The 22,004-nt window shown below is 33.6% G+C and overlaps 1 protein-coding gene and 1 long non-coding RNA gene across 2 annotated transcripts; one reads left to right on the forward strand and one right to left on the reverse strand.

The window, feature by feature from the left end:
• The first annotated feature begins 912 nt into the window (after positions 1-912).
• Positions 913-3,697, forward strand: LOC139488324 (uncharacterized). The gene is made up of 3 exons (XR_011655988.1): positions 913-1,007; positions 2,918-3,161; positions 3,632-3,697. It is a non-coding gene; the product is annotated as an uncharacterized lncRNA (long non-coding RNA).
• A 4,035-nt stretch (positions 3,698-7,732) lies between these two features.
• On the reverse strand, positions 7,733-9,441 carry LOC139488325 (uncharacterized). The gene has a single exon (XM_071273858.1). The coding sequence runs from the start codon at positions 9,422-9,424 to the stop codon at positions 7,772-7,774; it is 1,653 nt and encodes a 550-aa protein (XP_071129959.1). The 5' UTR covers positions 9,425-9,441; the 3' UTR covers positions 7,733-7,771.
• Between the last annotated feature and the right edge of the window lie 12,563 nt (positions 9,442-22,004).

Below are 22,004 nucleotides of genomic sequence, written 5' to 3' on the forward strand. Positions count from 1 at the left end.
ATGATATCTTCCTAATCAGCATCAGTTAGTTTTCTAAATTGATTTGTTTTATTATCATAGTTTTTCATAACCAACTATACGGTATGGGGTTTTCTTATGGTTGAATGTCATACTGTTGCTTATCATTGCTCATTACATCAACTTCATTATAAATTTGGTGGATAGTTGAGACTCATTGGCAATCATACCACTTTTCTTTGTTTTTATATAATGTTCAGCGCGATTTGAGACCTAGGTAATAAATTTTTACATGTATAGCAATTTGTTATATATATTACACAGTAACAGAAGGATGCATTGATGGCTGGGTTCAACATAATGACATGTGTTATTTTTTGAGCCACGATAAAGCGACATGGTATGAGGCATTGATGAGTTATTACTCAATGGAAAACTAATTATTCTGAAAGATAACAAGAATAAGTTTAAAACGGTCTGTTGAATTATTTTAGGGATACAAAGCCCTAAAAAAAGTCACGTTTAATTTACATTTCAATGTTTTTGTCCGGTTTGTTTTGAATGGTATATCTTGTTTCAAACGATTTATGCATGTCTAGCTAATTTACATGCACCGTTCTAATTATAAAAATATTGAATTTTTTGTCTCGTCCATTTGTAATAATAAAAAGAAAACATGCATGGCTACAACTATTTAAGGGGCTACACTGACCTGTAAAATTAATGTCCATATTATGCTTTATCAGTTACCATATTCTATAATATTGACTCCACCAAATAAAACTGGTCGCCACGGAATAGCCTAAATGCGGTGCTAAAAAGTGGCGTTAAAACACCAAAAAGCAAATCAAATTATAAAAAAATGTAATGTGTAATTCTGACCTATACTCATTGTTGAGTAGAAAAACAATATATTCAATGAAAAATAAGTATATTTTGTTATATCTCAACGAAGGCTGTATGCTCGTCTGTGTATAGGACATTGGCAGAACCGTCGTCGGCGGACGTGCAAAATTTCTTAGTAAGTCAAATTCCAAGGAATACGTCATGTAAGTACTCTCTTAATTTAATTTCATTAAATGTAAATTTACTGCATCAGATGCGCATAACGACAATTAATGTCTCTTCATTGATGACCAAGGTAAAAATAATTAAAAAAATCGATAATATGATGCAAACGTTGAAGTTAAACTAAAACAGTCAGGATCCTACTTCGTCAAAATTATCTCCCCATTACGCCAGTTCATTTTCACAATCGTAAAAATGGAAGCCATTGTAGCGATGACGCGCTACCAATTTTGCTCTTGGAAACCGATAAATTTATCCACATTGCACCAATACGATCCTTATATGTCAGTTATATTTTAAAAGACAAATGTATCAACTAGCTAATGAGCATCAGTTAATGATCTTGTCTGCATTGATTCAACTTAAAACTATTGTCTAATCGGTTGTTAGGTGGAATTTTCGAAAAATCATAAACATTAAAAAAAAATCTAATTAAATATTTCGTGGAAGGGCAGACTAGATTTTTTTAGTGGTTGAAGACTATAAACCCTAGTTATCACACACAAAAAATTAGAATTTTTCGAAGATATGCATTTTCATCATCCAACTTGTAAGACTGTCGTCAAGTACTTTCAGTAAAAAAATAGCTATTCGAACACACCTTCCCTGTTTTTGTGACTCATTAGATAGGTATTTCACTTGACCCATATATTTCATCTTTTAGTACTGTTATTTTTTTGTGTTATAAAGTCAACCTGTAGCTTTGATATATAAAAATGATAGAATCTGAAGCGAGACGATGTATGAAATATTCTTACTTTGAACGATATCAAGACTAAATACTCAACTCAAACACGCCCTCACATAAAAAGGTGCACTCGATTTTCTCTTTTCGATACAATTGTTACCTATTTTTTGAAATTTTTTCTTCAGTCACATAATGGAAGGGCAGACACGAAAATTACTGAACTAATAGATTGATATCTTTTCCGTCCGTGGTATTTTTTTCAAAAAAATCGGAGGTTATGCATTTTTGTCATCCAACTTGAAAGATACCCATGTCGTCGACTTGATATCTAATTGTTCTGCTTAACTATGTACTAGATAAATTGAAAACTTATGCAAATGGTGTTTTTGAAATAAAACACCTCGTAATTGAGAAGAAAATTGCAGTTTTGTTTGTTTCTATTAACTTTTTAAAAATTTGTCACTATAGTAAACAATACAGTAAACATTTATCGCCTTCTCTAATAGAGAGCTTCGATTCTTTTGTTCTATTTCAACCTGGTTTCCGACTGAAAAAGGTCATAAATTATAGTAAAATCCGGACTAAAAAAATGAAGCATTACTTGAGAAGTATTTATTCCTTGATGTCCAATATATCATAGCAGAAAATTATGATATAGACGCATAACTCATTACCAATCTGTAAAGATTCTATGAAAATGAATTTAAACAGCATATATACTATTTAAGAATTGAATGCTTCTTTTTGTAACTTCATTGGGGTGTAAACGTGTTGACCTATGTACATTTTGTATGATGCGCGGAAGCGCTTCATTCTAAAAATGTGCTCCCATTACATTTTTACCTAGGCTCATGTTAAAACACAAATTTTTATCAATTTTTTTTATTTAATTCACCTGTGCACTTTATTGTGGGACCTCGTGTTTTCATAAATGATACGTTTTTTTGAGTAATGCAATTACTTAAAGGAATAACACGTGATGCACAGTTAGCCAATCGGAATAACGAATTATAATGAAACATACATCTAATGTAATTATTACAGGATAGTAACATGTGGTAACAGCTGACCTTTCAATATGTAGTTTTCATGTTTTTGAATCGTCTGCACTTGTTTGTCCTGAAAATGCATGACATACGTGACATATCAGCCAGTAAAGGTTAAACAAACAATTATCAATCAATTGCTGTATTTATATTTCAGTTCCACAAAAACATTTCCAATATTGGATCGAAATATCTGATGTGTTTAAGGAATCACGTTGGCTGTTCATTTCAACTCAACAAAGTGTGTCCACAACATTCTGGTACCCAGGAGAGCCAAATTACAATATTCCATCCAGTTTAGATAACACAGACGAAGATTGTGTTCTGTTCAACTGGGATGGCAAAGGTTCATGAAACGACTTCTCTTGTACATCACGTTACTTGTTCACCTGCCAGAAAGAGTAAGTTGTGATATTTACTTTTCCCTCAGAAGTCGACACACATTTTTATAATCAATTTTCTATAGATTAAACCGTTGGTTTTCAAGTTTAAACGGTTTTACACTAGTATTGTTTGGGACCCTTAAGAGCTTGCTGTTCGATGTGAGCCAAGGTTCCGTGTTAAAGACTGCATGTACATTGAACTATAATGGTTTACTTTTATAAATTGTGACTTGGATGGAGAGTTGTTTCATTGTGATGACATTGTCAATCATACCACATCTTCTTTTTTATATGCAATATATATATACGATTTGATATATATATGATTTAACACCTTAAAGAAATCTGATATATATATGATTTAACACCTTAAAGAAATCTGAACGAAATACCTATATGCAATATAGTTTTCAGTCAGATGTCAGATGGATATGAGGAGCTTGACAACCTTTCTTGACCTAAATTTGTTTTTGTTTTAATTATTTCAGGGATGCAGATGTAAATGTGATTGGTTAAAAGCTAAGAAGTGATGAAAAATAAAGATCATTCTACAACTTTGTATTATTTAAATTGTTAGGGTGGCAATATCATTTTCACTCTTGTAAACAATATGACATAAGCCCGGCCCGACTCTCTTATTACCATAATTTCTGTTGTTTTGTACATGACAATTAGATTTGACATTATGACCATGCTTAATATGTAAATATGCTCTTGACTTATACATGAACTTGTCAACAGAAGAAGAAAAAAATGTCAGAAAAGCAGTTATAAATGATCAACAGCAGTTCCTGTACCAAAAAGGTACTGTAAACTCCGAACTATTTCGATGTTTTTATTATTGCGAAAAATGCGACAGAAGTATAATCGCCATAATAAAAACTCTCATTTTTTTTTAACATAAATTAAATAGGATTTTTCGCAATTTCGCAAAGATAAAAATTGCATTTTTAAAAGTCTACAATGACAAAATCGAAGTAATAAATGTACGCAATAATTTCTGAATTTACAGTATTACAAGCATATGTAGGACGATCACATGTTAATGAATTGAAGTATGTCCAGTGCACGATGTTTTGTCGATATTGTCAACATCGCAATGTCAACTTTATAGTGTCGTTATTGTGTTTACATTGTATCTTTGTGTTTACATTGTTCATATTGTATATTCGTGATGTTAACAATGTCGTGTCAACATCGTGTTTATGTTGTATATCGACTCTATAACTTTCTGTTTACATCGTTGACATCGTATACATCGTGATGTTGACAATATCGTTTTAACATTGTCAACATTGTATAGATGTTGTGAACAAAGTCTTTACTTTTGTGTTTACATCGTATACATCGTGATGTTAACAATATTGTGTCAACATCGTGTTTATGTTGAATATAGAGTCCATACCTTTCTGTTTACATCGTTCACATCGTATACTTCGTGATGTTGACAATATCGTTTTTACATCGTCAACATCGTATAGATGTTGTAAACCAAGTCTTTACCTTTGTGTTTACATCGTTCACATCATATACATTGCAATGTTGAAGTTAACTATATCGTTTATACATTATTTACATCGTCAACATCGTAAAAATAATGTGTACCGAGTAAAAACCTTTGTATTTACATCGTTCACATCATAAACTTGGTGATGTTGACAATATTAAAAAAAAAGTTTTTTTTATTCATTTATATAATAATTATTCAATGAAGTTTGTCGATTACATGTATACAGTTTGCATTTTTATGTTTTTTTTAACAACAAATCTTTTTAAAAATGTGATGTTATAGCTCTTATTTGACACAAAATAGTGTCAACATAGTTTATATGGCGATGTAAACAATTTTAACACAAAATCTTTTTAACATTGTATACATCACTATGTTTACGTTGTCAATGATGTAAAAACTATATATAAGAGTTAAGACAATGTAAACGATGTTGACACAACATCGTGTTAACATTGTACACATCGCGATGTTAACGATGTCAACGATGTAAACAATATACAAGAGTTAAGACAATGTAAACGATGTTGACACAACATCGTGTTAATATTGTATACATCGCTATGTTAACGATGTCAACGATATAAACAATATATAAGGGTTCAAACAATGTATACGATGTTGACACAACATTGTGTTAACATTGTATACATCTCGATGTTAACGATGTCAACGATGTGAACAATATATAAGGGTTCAAACAATGTATACGTTGTTGACAACTTCGTGTTAGCATTGTATACATCGCGATGTTAACGATGTCAACGATGTGAACAATATATAAGGGTTTAAACAATGTATACGTTGTTGACACAACATCGTGTTAACATTGTATACATCGCGATGTTAACGATGTCAACGATGTGAACAATATATAAGGGTTCAAACAATGTATACGTTGTTGACACAACATCGTGTTAACATTGTATACATCGCGATGTTAACGATGTCAACGATGTGAACAATATATAATGGTTCAAACAATGTATAAGTTGTTGACACAACATCGTGTTAACATTGTATACATCGCGATGTTAACGATGTCAACGAAGTGAACAATATATAAGGGTTCAAACAATGTATACGTTGTTGACACAACATCGTGTTAGCATTGTATACATCGCGATGTTAACGATGTCAACGATGTGAACAATATATAAGGGTTCAAACAATGTATACGTTGTTGACACAACATCGTGTTAACATTGTATACATCGCGATGTTAACGATGTCAACGATGTGAACAATATATAATGGTTCAAACAATGTATAAGTTGTTGACACAACATCGTGTTAACATTGTATACATCGCGATGTTAACGATGTCAACGAAGTGAACAATATATAAGGGTTCAAACAATGTATACGTTGTTGACACAACATCGTGTTAGCATTGTATACATCGCGATGTTAACGATGTCAACGATGTGAACAATATATAAGGGTTCAAACAATGTATACGTTGTTGACACAACATCGTGTTAACATTGTATACATCGCGATGTTAACGATGTCAACGATGTGAACAATATATAAGGGTTCAAACAATGTAAACAATGTCGACACAATATCGTGTTAACATTGTAGATATTGAGATGTCTACAATATTGATTATTCATCGTGCACTGGACATGAATGGATGAATTGTAAATCAATACAGTTATGTATCTTGTTTTGTACCATATTGACACCAAACTGTAAGTTTACAGTCCGCATGAAAGAATATAACTCTACTCGAACTTATTATTATCATTACTAGAACACAAATTCAATTGTCTTATGCTGTTCATGGGTTTTAAGAATATATTCATAATGTTGTTAGATGTAAGCAAGTATGACAAAAACATCAGCTAATAGACGTTAAAGGAGAAAGTTGATTAATATTGCACTTTTTGGAGTACTTTCAGTTTGAATTCCTGAGAATATACTTAAATAATATTGTAGTATGAAACCACTATAGGGGAGAATGGGGTAAGTGGACACATTAAGCGTATACACACGTTTCAGCTCGCTGGGACATGGATGATATTTTCCACCTCCGTTCCAATAAATTATGTGTAGACCTTTCTTCATATTTTTAGGCATTTTTTTTTCGTTCCTATCACGGGCTTGTTGGAAATCAAGGACTAGATCAGCCAAAAAGGACCACTTACCCCATGTATTGGGGTAACTGGTCATAAACGAGTAAATGTAAAAGAAGTGTTCTAAGTCCATTTTCTTGGGTTAATCGCCTCGATTCCACCTTTTATTCCTACCTCCGAACTCTGTCAGATTGATTGATCATAAAAAAAATGTATTTGCGCCCAACTTCCGACTGCCAACTGCATGATGCTAATATTAACCAATATATTAGCTTTTCATACAGCATGTTACTTTTGATTAATTCAGTGTCTATCTCTGCCTTTCAGAAATGGTCTGCAAATTTAGCAAAAAGAAATACAGAATTTTTGCTTTCATATTTCAGTCATTGTCGGGTTTTTTTTTAAGGGTATGTGTGGGATGATTTTCGAATATTGTAAATTTTGATTGGTTTGGGAATTTGTTTTGTGTGTTTTGGATGGAAATTTAAATCATGGTTATTTTTGGGTTTTTTTTTGTGACGTCTTGAAATATACCGATGGGAACAATGGTTCCAGTCATGATTGCTGCGTTCTAAAATCGACCCAAACTCTTCCCTTTTAATGGTATGTCATTCTGTTCTGTTTAATTTGTGTTTTCGTCCTGATTATGCATGACACGTTTGTAACTAGATGTCAATCAATCAATCTTCCAAATACATGTATGTATAGTTACAAGGGAAAATGTAAAGCCCTTCTGGAGCACCTGAAGTCGCCTATTAAAGTGGTTTTTTTCGGGTCCGTGTTTCTCACATTTGGTTTTAGTTTTCGCTGTTATATGTTGTTGTTTGTCCTTGTGTGTCTTGTCTTATTTGTTCCCGGGTTTGTCTGTTATCCACTTTTTTTGGATAGTGTTTCAGCACTTCTTTTTATGAATGTTTTGATTGGGTAAATCTCTTAAATAGTATTTAATGATATTAAGAGGATATAACATATTTAATGATCATGATAACTATTGACAACACAACCCACTATAATAATTGGTCATATTTTGAAACATGTCAATGTTTGTTACACACGAAGTGTGAAAGTTCATGGCCAAACTTTCCAGTACACGACTCATGATACCAATCGGTACATCTCGTACATTTAACCCAGTCTTCATCGTCAGAGTTGTCATCCATGTAGTTCCCGTTACAATAAGTACAGGTGGAGTCAGACTGGTCTTTAGCTAGTGAACTGTCATTCTCCTTGTTTTTAGCTAAACGCTTCTTTGTATTCTTATTTGTCTTAATTCTCTTCTTCAATGTTTGATCCAGTTCTTTTTTCTTCTTCTTTTCCTCCCTCTCCATTTTCCTTTGATCCTTTCCCTCTTGAACTCTGTTTTTCTCTTCTTCTTTTCGTTTCAGTTCATTTAAAAATTCTCTTTCTGTTAGACATCTAGCCTCTGTTACTCGTCTGGTATTTTTCTCCGTTCTTTGTTTGACGACTTCAGGGGTTCTTAGAATTTCCCTCAAATATGTTTTTTCGGATGAAGTTGATGGAACTTGCGGGTTTACGGCAGAGACAGATTGCTCTTCATTGGAAGTTGTAGTTAGTCGCGACTGGTTCTGGTCTTTGCTAACATCATGGTCATTCTCTATTGATGCTTCAACCTCGACATTGAGCACAGACGTCTTTGATGGTCCATATGCCTCTATTGGGATAGCATTCGGTTTAAATGGAAATATCCCAGTAGCTCTGAAGCCACTGAATATATTCACTAGATTCATTTTTTCATTGAAGGCTTGATTGAATAAGCCACAAAAATCGTAGCGCGTGACTATTCTTCCTGGATTCTGCCTAAGAAATGCCTCACAACATAGATTGTACGACCTTTTCAGCGGTCCAAATACGCTTCTATCGAGTGGCTGTGTCCAGTGCGTTGTATGGGGAGGAAGACAGAACATTTCTATCTGATTAGATACGGCTGTTTCCAACAGATCCACTGTTATGTGTGAAGAATGTCCATCCAGTATGAGCAGAACAGGTCTCTGAGGAGGAAGATTAGGTATAAACAGCTTTTTAAACCAATTATTGAATAAATCTGAATCAATAAATGAACTCTTACTGCATGCAAATAATGTGTTTGCTGGTGCATTGCCCATCAATGCTTGGCTTACTCTTTGTCCCTTAAAGATGAGCATTGGTGGTAAAACTCTTGCCTCTGCGTTTACACAGCATAACGCGGTTACATTTTCGCCTCGTTCTCCGCTTGTTTTGGAATGCACACTCTTTTTGCCTCTTTTACCGACAACCTTTGATGGAGCATGTACTGTACTCACGCCAGTCTCATCCGCATTAAAAATTTGCTGGGGCTTATCCTTAATGTTCAGTTTATCCATGAAACTTCCAAGCTTTTGAAAGTAAGCTGAAATGACATTTGGATTCAGCATTGAACTTCGTGCTGCGCTTAGACCCTCTGGTATGCGTACAGATAAACATGGATGTCGATCTCTAAACCCTTGCCACCAATCATAACCGGCACTTTTCTTATCACTGTTAAAACAATGCTTTCTCCCCGACCTCACGGCTATCTCGTAGGCTAGCTTTCGGACATCTGTGATAGTTAAACCAAACCCTCTTTCCTCCATTCTTAGTATATGCCCGACCAAAGCTTCTTCATCCTTTATGGCAAGTACTGTGGGTTTTGTTGCTGGTGAATCCAGATCCATAGTTTTCAGTCTCCGAAGTAGTGTTGTTCTTCTTTCAGACCCTCTTTTGACCACTTTCCTTGCTTTGGAGTCCATCCTTTTTTCTTTCTAGCCATTTTGCTGAAATAAAAAAGATGTAGGTTGTATTGCTTTATATGAGTGTTTTATACACTATATATATACACATATTTAACAACTGAGACTGCCGTCGATATACAGGACTGCGGGAAACACATATTGTTTACAAAAGCTTTTTGAGATGTATCCAATTAAACATGTTATTTACCCCACCCCCCCTCCTTTTTGTTTCTTTTATGATTTGTTCATATGTACCTACAAATCCTCTGGAAAACCTTTTATAACCTTTTTGTAAGTTTTCGTAAGTTTTGATGCACAACACAAAACAATAGAAAAGTAAAGACACATACCAAGTATGTTTATTTTTTAACAATACGAGTTGTCCACTTTCCCCACGGTAATGGGGTAAGTGGACACCTCGGTTGTTGTCGTGTTTTTCAAGAAACGGAAACAAATTTATTCCTTGTCGACCATTTAAAGTGATACATTTTATTATGATGCATTTGTTGTGCTATTGAATTATAACTAAGCATAAAGGGGGTGTGTGTGCACTGATCTGCTTTAGGATATGTTTTATGCAAATTTCTGGTTTTTTTAATGAATGCTATGACGTCATATTGAAAGCTACTTGCAACACGGCACCGCTTCTTCTGTTGTACTCAAAGCAGCAATTTTCGACACAGATAAATAAGTCTTTGGGTTTGAATCGTAATCCTTCATATCCAAGTTAGATCAAGTCAAGTTAATTTCAACGGAATCCCACATACATTTATTGTAAAAGACAATTTTGAGAACGTACATATTCGGCGGGTATACGACATGTACGCCGCCATATTGCAGAAGCAGGATGTTTTTATTTAGCTAGTTGTGCATTTTTTTTTATGCCATTGTACTATCAAAAGAATCATTGAAAATCTCATTTTAAGGCCATATTTGTCGTTTTAAGAATCTCAAGTATGCATTCACGAACGTTTGTCGCCGAACGGGACAGATTTCTGTGTGTTATGTTATTAAAACGAACGTATGATTCATTAGAACTACTAATGGTTTTCATTCACCGGAATTTGCACTCGAGAGGTCGTTTGTGTGTTAACGGTGGTTAGCGAAACGCTTTTTATCGTTCCATTATCGCAACCAGCAAAAAAAAATAATATGCCTGAATATTTACTGCTAAGGTGCATTGACCTTCAATTTACCTTTTAACTTTTCTTTGACTTTGTCCGTTGTGTTGATCAGCTACGTGTCCGACGGGAGACAACTCGCATAAAGACAGCTACCGGAAATATCTAACGCGTAGACCACTTACCCCACATGTCCACTTACCCCAATCTCCCCTATATCATTGAAATATTTCAGTAAATTAGTATACCAATAAAAAATACTTTGTAAAAAAAAAGTTTTGTAGCTTTATCACGTAAAAAACGATTTAGTACCAGTACATCAACTCAGTATCATTCATTTTCAATGATTGGGAAAAGAATATGGTCAATTTACCTTTAAGAGATGGTTTACTGATTTAGAATGTCACAAAATGTAGGTCTTCATCTAGGGGTCAATAGAAATAAAGCTATGACGAGAGCATCTGATTAAAGATTTAACACATTATAACTGGTTCACCGGTGAAGTGTGTCACAAATAATGGACCACGTCCTGGTGACATAGATACTATACTTAAAACAAGAACTATCTTTAAAAAAGATATTCGACGTATTTAAATTTGAGTATACTATGTTTAAAACTATCATTTCGATAACCTTCAGAAGCACAATGACTTAATGATGCAGAATCTCTTTAATCAAATCTCCATCTGAATGTAACTACAAGAAGGCGATTGCAGTGAACTAAAACCTGCATAGTTTGACACAATTTGTAATTGGTGGCAACGCCCGTTCACTATATACCTTCATCTTGTGAACAACAATGCTCTAACTATCTAAAAATCAATGAATTACCAACAAAAGAACGTTACAAATTGTTTGTGATTATTCCGATGATATTTAGATAAGTGATTTAAAAAACGTTTTCTCTGTTTGTGATCAGTATTCTCTGTCCTCGTATCTTTCTGTTTACATTCACCAAAACCCCGCGGAAATCTCACATGCGTAGTTGCGTTCTAAAAGTCATGTACGTTCGTACAACAAAGTTTACATTAAAAATTATATAATTGTCCCGAATAAACAGCTGCCATGGATGCAAAGAGCTATTGGAGAAACAATTATTTTAATAAAAATATAAATCTTTGTAAGATCTAGTTCAAATATTTATAGTTTTTCACTTGCTTTCCATCACGATATAATTAACGAGACGTTTTTTCAAACACAACCAAATCACCCACCATGACAGCATTTTGTCCAATCAAAGAAAGGATTTTCGAGCATGCGTATTCTGTTGCCATAGTAAAGCGTCCTTAGGTTCAAAGGGCACAAACCGAAACTATACCGACTACGTTGGAAAAACCAACAAAACAAATATTGAACACCGAAATTTGAAAGGGACAGATAAGTTGCATTGAAAATAAGTTCTAAAAGTTATAACGCTATAGAACATGTATCCTACGACAAGGAATAACACCAATGAAGATAGCTCGAATTCAAAGTAGAAGTATGCATATACTCGGACAGACATAAAAAAGAAAGGGATATCTTACATAGCTTGCTTTTATAACACCATTATCCATAAAACGACCAGATTTTGTTTTTTCGGCTGTCTTAATTTGTTGATTTAAATTGATTTTTTTACTTTTGTTTATTTTCAACGAAAAGTAGAATTTATAAACTTTGATATTATCAATCGGGACCTATCTAAATAACAGTTTTTAAGTGAGATGAAAATGCTTTTCTTCTAAATTTTCTAAATAGAAATTTGAAATTGCCGTTTGGTATTCTACTTAATTGTGTCTTCTTGCATTATTTATGACTATTCCATCTGGAAGCCGCTACTTTTATATGCAGCCCCTAATACCCCCCCCCCCCAAAAAAAAAAAGGGAAAGATTGCCATACACAGGCAGCATGTTTAGCTCATTATCCATCATTATCCATGCTTTAAAAAATCTTTCACAAACGGTATTTGCTGTTTTCTCCGATCTTTTTCAAAAAGGACGTATTCGCTCTATTTGCGACAATCTTTCTCAATCAGCACCATTTGCTCAGTCTTCTTTCATCTTTCCCAAACAGCAATTATTTGCCCGGTTTTATTTCGTGATAACTTTGATAGATCTGCTGAATATCTAAAATAATTTCATGCGTCCTACACCTTTTAAGATTTTGTGACATTTTGAATTAGTGTATGTGTTCGTGAAGGTGAATATATTGTAGGACAGAAAATGACATACTTTGTATTGATTTAGATTAATGATCAATGAAATAATCATTAACTTACCTCCTATATATTTATTCGAATATGATTGGTTAAACACAACCGCGTGGAGACCGTGTATGTTCCGTATAAGGTAAGTAACTCTTCAAGGTTTTAACAGAAGATGATCATTTTTATAGGCCACTAGTTTAAATACCAGATGTAAGATCATGTTAAAATAATCGGTAAGATAAGATAAATGCCTAATACGATATTAATGACACCATATATATCGTATTAGGTCAATAGCACACTATGTTACTAAAAATAATGACAATGTTCTTACCTCCCATAAATTTCTAGGAATATGATTGGATAAAAGCGTCCGCGTAGAGACGGTGCATATTCCATATTAGGTTAGTAGGGAGGCGGGACTTATTTCAATACACGGTTAGTAATGGAGTTACGACTTTGGTTCTATTTGATACCTTAAATGCATTGAAATTTCATAAAATTGTTATATTATATTGTTCCAAATGGTGAAGTTGAAATCATCCCTTCGTAAATTTTACGGACGCCATCACGAGTTGGTTGACCGTTATGGAATAACCGTTTCACAAATGATATCGGATATGTTCCTTACATCGTAACTACAATCCCCTTCCCTTTCATGAATGTGACCTACCGAATTAGGCTATTTACCGGATTTGTAATCACATAAGCAACACTACGGGTGCCACATGTGGAGCAGGATCTGCTTACCCTTCCGGAGCACCTGAGATCACCCCTAGTTTTTGTTGGGGTTCGTGTTGTTTATTCTTTAGTTTTCTATGTTGTGTCATGTGTACTATTGTTTTTCTGTTTGTCTTTTTCATTTTTAGCCATGGCGTTAATTGTCAGTTTGTTTTAGATTTATGAGTTTGACTGTCCCTTTGGTATCTTTCGTCCCTCTTTTATATTAAGGTTGTTGATAATAAAATTTAATAGCTCTGCTTTTACGATCAGAACTTTCCCCTTGATTTGAATATTAACATTTATCAAATATACCTGGATTACAATTTTGTATAGTCCTAAAAAATACCAAAGAGCATTAATTTTCGTGTCACAACTATGAGTCCAAGAAGCATATATGGTTTCTAACAGAGTGGACATATGATTTAAAGCTCAACATCTTTGTCATAACAAATTAAGGCAACAGTAGTTAACCGATGTTCAAATCTCAGAAATCGATTATACAGATACAAATCAAGGCAATACACACACTCCTTTGGAATTGGATTCAATAGGTTAATTTACAGACCGAAGGATTGTAGTTCTGGTATCATCATGAAGTCAGTACATAGTTCATGTGCATACCCATAGCATTTAGTATGCAATTAAATAAATGGTTTAATTAAAAAATAAATCAACTAATAGCAAATACATTTTGTAGACGATGTTCATTTGTATTGACTATATGCAGAATGCACTTCACTATGAGGGGGAGGACAGGGGTAAGGGAGACAGGGAGAAAGAGGGTAGGAGAAAGGAGAAAGGGGTGGGAGAAAGGAGAAAGGGGGTAGGAGAAAGGAGAGGAAGGCTGGGAGAAAGGAGAAAAAGTTGTAGAAAGAAGAGAAAGTTGGAGAAAGGAGATTTTTTTTTAATTTATCTCAAAAGGAGATGTTTTATTCTAATGGGAGAAAGGAGAATGGGGGTAGGAGAAAGGAGTAGAGGGGTGGGAGAAGGGAGAAGGGTACCCCCTGTCCTCCCCCTCCACTATGATATTTACCTGAATTTAAAGAAAAACCTTTTAAATTCTAAAAGAGTTATAATGATATGCAGCTGATACAAAATATGCGGTTGAAATTGAGGGTAAATAATCAAAAGCAGAAACCGATGAGAAAGGTACACAAACAAACAAACAAAAATACCCACGAACACAATAGTATTTAAACAGATGGCCAAAAAGATGAAAAACCTTGTCATTCATGAATGTCATAGTTTATGCATAAAAAGACATTAAAGGCAACAGCTATGGATGGACAGAAGAACAGATTACCACAAACTATGTTATGAAGTAAATATTTATTAGGAACATGATCATTACAATAATCTGAACGATAAAAAATAACAGTTTTTGAAGTGAATTGAATGAGCAAAGCTTTTATTTGTAATCAGTTTAATGATTAAATTAGGCAAACACTTTCAAGAGAGGTTAACATCAGTGCTCTCTTCTCTTTTAGTCAATACTATCTCATTGTTCCCATTCATATGGTAGTCGTACTTCCAGTAATTTATGAAATCGTTTTCCCTATGTCTTTCAACAAAATTCCAATAAACCTGAAGACTTTCTGGTAACGGATCAAATGTTCCTTTTCGAGCATACGGTCATATTCCCATTGTAGAGTATCCATGTAGTGCCAATGTGGCCCTACCAATTTGTTATCACGCCGCCATTGTAATTCACCTGCAATATCCTTCATCATATCAATCTTTAGTGGAAGATTTGACTTTCCATCAATAGCTGCTCTAGCGAGTCGCCCCATACTGAAAGAAAGTGGGTAAGTCGCTATGTTTCTTAATAGTGTAATTATCATAAGTGAATGATAATCAAGGTGGAGAATGTGTTTATAAAGTGGTGATACGTGTTTATTGTCGATATTGAGGATATCATCTGATAGGAATGGACATTTGTATCTATACCTGTACATAATATTAAAGAATCTATTTCGATTTCCTCTCCATTTGCAAGAACTAACGACGAATTATTGATTGATAGAACACCGTAGTTCTCCTCGATAACATTTCCATTTGGGTATATAGTGTTAAGAGGCTGATCTATATGTACAATATACACCTACCAGATAAAATAAAAAATATATTAGTATTTTATCATGAGAAGACAAAAGAGGGAGGTTTAGCTAAACAATTCCTTACTTTCCCTTTTTCGGACTGACACGTGTTAAAGTACGACTAAAGTGAACTAAAGTATCCTTAGAACCGAAGAGCATATTTTTGATAATAATAATAATCATGTCCGATAAATGAGGAACCAAAACCTGTCATACATATGTTACAATTATTTACATTTCTAACTAGTATAGAATTGAATGTAACATTTTAAGATGTAAATTTTGAGTTGTATGTCATGTATTCTATGATTTCATGTAAAATATTACCTTATCTACGACATTAGACAATTGTCGGGCAACATCTTTTCCAGAATAGGATGATCCTATCACAGCTGCCGTTTGACTCCTGAACTCTTGGGCATTTCTATAGTTCCTGCTGTGCAGGAGTCTTCCTTTGAAATCCTTTAATCCAGGGAAAGGGGGTACGTTGGGAAATACACAATTTCTAAAATCATTATTTGATTAAGATCATTAAACTACTTTGAAAAAAAATTATTTAACACGACTTCATTTTGTACATAAATATTTGTTTTTCGTTCATTTTTTGTACATAAATTAGGCCGTTAGTTTTCTCGTGTAAATTGTTCTACATTTGTCATTTCAAAGCTGACTATGCGGTATGGAGTTTGCTCATCGTTGAAGGCCGTATGTTGACCTGTTGTTGTTAATTTCTGTGTCATTTGGTCTTATGGAGAGTTGTCTCATTTTCAATCATGGAACATCTCCTTTTTTTTCTTTTTTTTTTTATAAGTAAATATCTTTTATTACATATCTGCTATTTTAACAATTTACTGGGGTTACAGCGTTAACCCGAGTATCCCTGTTATTAGTTACTGAATTTCCAGGGAAAAGCTCAGTAAAGTATACTAAATTATTAAAGTGTTAATTATATAACATATACATTCTTTTAAATACAGTGTATACATATTAAGAATAAAATTCCATGGTATAAATCACGTGTTTCCGGAACATCAATTTGCCTTCCGAATTTGTATTCATTTTCCAATTTTCTTTTTTTTTTCTCTTTTTAGCTCACCTGGCCCAAAGGGCCAAGTGAGCTTTTCCCATCACTTGACGTCCGTCGTCCGTCGTCGTCCGTCGTCGTTAACTTTTACAAAAATCTTCTCCTCTGAAACTACTGGGCCAAATTAAACCAAACTTGGCCACAATCATCTTTGGGGTATTAAGTTTAAAAAATTTGTTGCGTGACCCGGCCAACCAACTAAGATGGCCGCCATGGCTAAAAATAGAACATAGGGGTAAAATGCAGTTTTTGGCTTATAACTCAAAAACCAAAGCATTTAGAGCAAATCTGACAGGGATAAAATTGTTTATCAGGTCAAGATCTATCTGCCCTCAAATTTTTAGACAAATCCGACAACCCGTTGTTGGGTTGCTGTCCCTGAATTGGTAATTTTAGGGAATTTTTGCTGTTTTTGGTTATTATCTTGAATATTATTATAGATAGAGATGAACTATAATAGCAATAATGTTCAGCAAAGTAAGATTTACAAATAAGTCAACATGACCAAAATGGTCAGTTGACCCCTTTAGGAGTTATTGACCTTTATAGTCAATTTTTAACCATTTTTCGTAAATCTTAGTAATCTTTTATTAAAATCTTGTCCTCTGAAACTACTGGGCCAAATTAATCCAAACTTAGCCACAATCATCTTTGGTGTATATAGTTTAAAAAATGTGTGGCGTGACTTAGCCAACCAACCAAGATGGCCGCCATGGCTAACAATAGAACATAGGGGTAAAATGCAGTTTTTGGCTTATAACTCAAAAACCAAAGCATTAAGAGCAAATCTGACATGGGATAATATTGTTTATCAGGTCAAGATCTATCTGCCCTGAAATTTTCAGATGAATCGGACAACCCGTTGTTGAGTTGCTGCCCCTGAATTAGTAATTTTAAGGAAATTTTGCTGTTTTTGCTTATTATCTTGAATATTATTATAGATAGAGATAAACTGTTAACAGCAATAATGTTCAGCAAAGTAAGATCTACAAATAAGTCAACATGACCAAAATGGTCAGTTGACCCATTAAGGAGTTATTGCTCTTTATAGTCAATTTTTAACATTTTTCTTAAATTTTAGTATTCTTATAAAAAATCTTCTTCTCTGAAACTACTGGGCCAAATATAACCAAACTTGGCCACAATCATCATTTGGGAATCTAGTTTGAAAAATGTGTGGCGTGACCCTGCCAACAACCAAGATGGCCGCCATGGCTAAAAATAGTACATAGGGGCGAAATGTAGATTTTGGCTTATATCTCTGAAACCAAAGCATTTAGAGCAAATCTGACAGGGAATAAAATGTTTATCAGGTCAAGATCTATCTGCCCTGAAATTTTCAGAGAAAACAGACAACCTGTTGTTGGGTTGCTGCCCCAGAATTAGTAATTTTAAGGAAATTTTGCAGTTTTCGGTTATCTTGAATATTATAATAGATAGAGATAAACTGTAAACAGCAATAATGTTCAGCAAAGTAAGATCTACTAATAAGTGAACATGACCAAATTTTTTAGTTTACCCCTTAAGGAGTTATTGCCCTTTATAGTCATTATTTAACAATTTTTGTAAATTTTTAGAAAATATTTCCCACTGTAATTACTAGGCCTCTAGTTTAACATATATAATTATTGTTTTGTAGACAGTATTTAACAAATGAGACAAGACAAAAATGACAAAATTGATCTTATACATTGGATTCACAATTTCGTTGGTATTAATTTTCATAGATAGAGGACAAGTTGCATTTTTGTGGCTTTTGGCAATTTTTGTATATAAATTCAATAGAAAATTTGTTGTTTGTTAAACATTTTAATTCGTGAATTACGTTTATTCACGAAACAAACAAAAATTGGTATCCAACGAATAATAATGCATCACCCATACTCCTCGGCGCTGTATTATAAAACAGACAAATTCGGCTCAAATCTCAAATGTATTATGTATTGCTTTCCAAAAGTCTGTAGAGTACTTAATAAGGGATAATCCATGAACAAGTTTTGTACCTATTGCAATTATTTGTGTTACTTCATTTCTTAAAAAAAAAATGTAATTTTGCCTGTCTTTTCTATTGATATTCTACTTTTGTTTTCAACGTATCCTTTCGTTGTTAATATATTGGAATTCTATGTGTCTGTCATACAAGTGAGAGGTTTAACTAGCTATAAAACTAGGATTAATCCACCTGCTCCTACATAAGAAAATGAATGTTAAAAGGCAGGAATATGACAGTTGTTATAAATTCGTTTGAGCTTTTGATTTTGCCATTAAATTAAAGACACCATTTTAAATTTTCCTCGGAGTTCGGTATTTTTTTATGTTACTTTTTTCAAAATAGAATACTCAAGCATGCAGTTTAAAATATACATTTTCAGGCTCAATTAAACATTTATATTAAGTCCAGTTATATGCTACTTCGGTTCTCTGAACTTAACTAGATGATTTCAAAGTAGTTATACTTCATGCAGTCACCACTTATTATATTTAAATGAATGTCACTTCTTTTGGGTATCCATCATTAGGGATATTATTAGGGGTTATTCCATTGATCTTGGCGATCTTGGTATTTATATGTGTTGTTGGACATTTTAAATGTATCATCAGTAAATCGTTATCTAAGGTATCAGGCCTATAATCCAATACGTCAGATGCGCGTTTCGTCTAGATAAGACTCATCAGTGGCGCTCAGATGAAAATAGTTATAGCTATAGTTATAAAGGGCCCAAAATTCAAAAAAGTTGTGCCAAATACGACACAGTTATTTATGCCTGGGATAGGAAAATCATTACAGCGTTGTATATCGCAAAATTCATAAAAATGACCATATAATTGATATTCGTGGCAACACCGAAGTGCTAACTACTGGGCTGGTGGTACTCTCGGGGACGAAACTTCCACCAGCAGTGGAATTCACCTAGTGGTGTGAACGGTTATGAAGGTACCAGGCTTATAATTTAATACGCTAGACGCGCGTGTCATCTTCATAACATTTACCCGCTGCAAACTATAACTGCTTCAAAATCTTCTGTTGTTGTGTTCAATGATTCGTGAACATCGCAGTAAGTTAATTCCCACTTTGTTATAACGTCATCCGGGTGCTTCGGCACAGCATTAGTAAGACTGTATTGAACTGAAATACAACAGAGATGCTGTTACAAATATCCATTGTTTACAATAAGGGGCTAGGGTGAATATGTTCACCGACTCATATTACTGGTTAAATTAATTTTGTGGAAGGTTGTTCTAATCATATTATGAAAGTAACTCATGTTTTTGTTTATTAATATTTGAGACATTTTCCAGGCTCATGTTGCGCAATCAAGTGGTAGCTTGAATATATATATATATTGATCGAACCTCATTTACTTTACATTGAGTCTAGTATCACAAATTCCTAATTTAATCATTTCGCTGTACAAAATATCACACATATAGTAAAATTTGTACTTTGGCATTATACCATGTCTGATTTCTTTTATTATTATTCAAAGAATTGGTGTTGATGTTATAAACTCTATATCTCTTTTTCATCCCATAATGCATGCCAAGTCAGGAATATGACATTTGTTTTCTATTCGTTCCGCTGGTTGACAAAGTCAAACGTTTGATTTTGCTAGTTTTTATGGACTATTTTTTTCAATTGTCAGATGCAACTTAACATGCTTATTATAATGAGATATAATTGCAAACAAGATTCATAAACAGCTAAATACAACCAACATGTACTGGCAAATAAAGTATTATTTGCCTTACAGATTCATTTGTTAAATTTATGATTTTGAATACATTTATGATATTACCTTCATATACTTTTCAAAGTCACAATGATCTATGTATCTTCTGAGGTACTCAAAAATATCATCCTGAGTCGGAAATGTTGGTAGAGTACTGTCAAGTTCGAATCCTGGAAATGTCATCAATTCTTTTGGTAAATTATTTCTAAAATGAAAGTCAATGACCATCGCTTATTCATTATATGGGATGATCATTAATAGGAACTGTTTTGCCAGGAAAATTAAATTATAAGTATAATCTTTTCTAAAGTGTAAAATTAAGGACGTTCTTTTAAAATCATATCTTCCCTCTTTGAATCATATAGAACCATTCACTCATCAAATGTTAAGACTAAGCAATAAAAACATCGATGACTACACATAAATGCAAGTTTTAAGTGTAAAGTTTTAAATAGTTAACATTTGAAATGATCTATATAAAGTGTTTTCTCAGATCAGAACAGAGATTTCAATTTTCACTTTGGTAAGCTAAGTTGAATAGTTGACTGATCTATAATTTTGCTGGTTGTGACATCTTGACTCAGTGTATATTCGCATGGTCAGTGATGTATGCATAACAGCAGTTGCTTACCATGTCGGCACAAACAGACTTGCTTATTTTTAGTGTATGTGATTCCTTGAGTTTTTGTTTGTTATCTTGATTTGTGTCTTGTATATTGAGTAATGAGACCTTAACATCAATAAACTACTACTGTTTTGTTCTTCCCAGTACGTACTTAGAATGAAATTCAAAACAGTGTGGCTGTGGCCATTGATTGACACATTAAATTCATCCATTGACTGGGACAATTTACGTGAACGTTTGTCTGTAACGACCACTGTTCACGACGTACCTACGAAAGACATTTAAACTGTGGGGTAACCAAAGGTTTCTTAACGCCTTTAATTATAAAATAATTCGAAAATTAATCAGGAATAACCTTTATGTTTTGATTTATATAATTGATATAAATCAAAACATCGCGTTATTTCTGATTAATTTTTCGAATTACTTTATTAAGGTGTTGAGAACCTTTGGTGACCCCATAGTTTAAGTGTCTTTAAAAAGTACAAAGTGAGAAGTGGTCGTTACATACAAACGTTCACCTAAATTGTCCCAGTCAATGGATGAATTTAATGTGTCAATGAATGGCCACAGCCACACTGTTTTGAATTTCATTCTATATACAATTGAAGGCATGTTTATGTTTACAACACAAGAGCTTGGACAAAAATGGTTTGTCGCTTCATTTAAACTTAAAATAAAGGCTATGAATGCTTGACATTGAAGAATATAACATAGAAATCAATTTGATCTAGAACTCCATATCAGAATAATTTAGTGCTTATATTTTAACTGAATTACCTAAGACCATTATATATTGCTGAGGATGACGGATATCCAAACTGGTCTGAATCTGTGTAGTTAGTAAAACACCAGACAACAACAAATGGAAGTTTTTAACGACCTTGACTTGACTATACAGTAAAACACCAGTGACCACCAAATGTAGAGCTTCTTTCAATGCGACTGGTTTTATAT

Source organism: Mytilus edulis, chromosome 9 (genome assembly GCF_963676685.1).
Source record: "Mytilus edulis chromosome 9, xbMytEdul2.2, whole genome shotgun sequence".
Taxonomy (NCBI): Eukaryota; Metazoa; Mollusca; class Bivalvia; order Mytilida; family Mytilidae; genus Mytilus; species Mytilus edulis.

Coding starts and splice junctions, on each gene's coding strand:
- LOC139488325 (XM_071273858.1), bottom strand. CDS start 9,424: ATGGATCTGGATTCACCAGCAACAAAACCCACAGTACTTGCCATAAAG.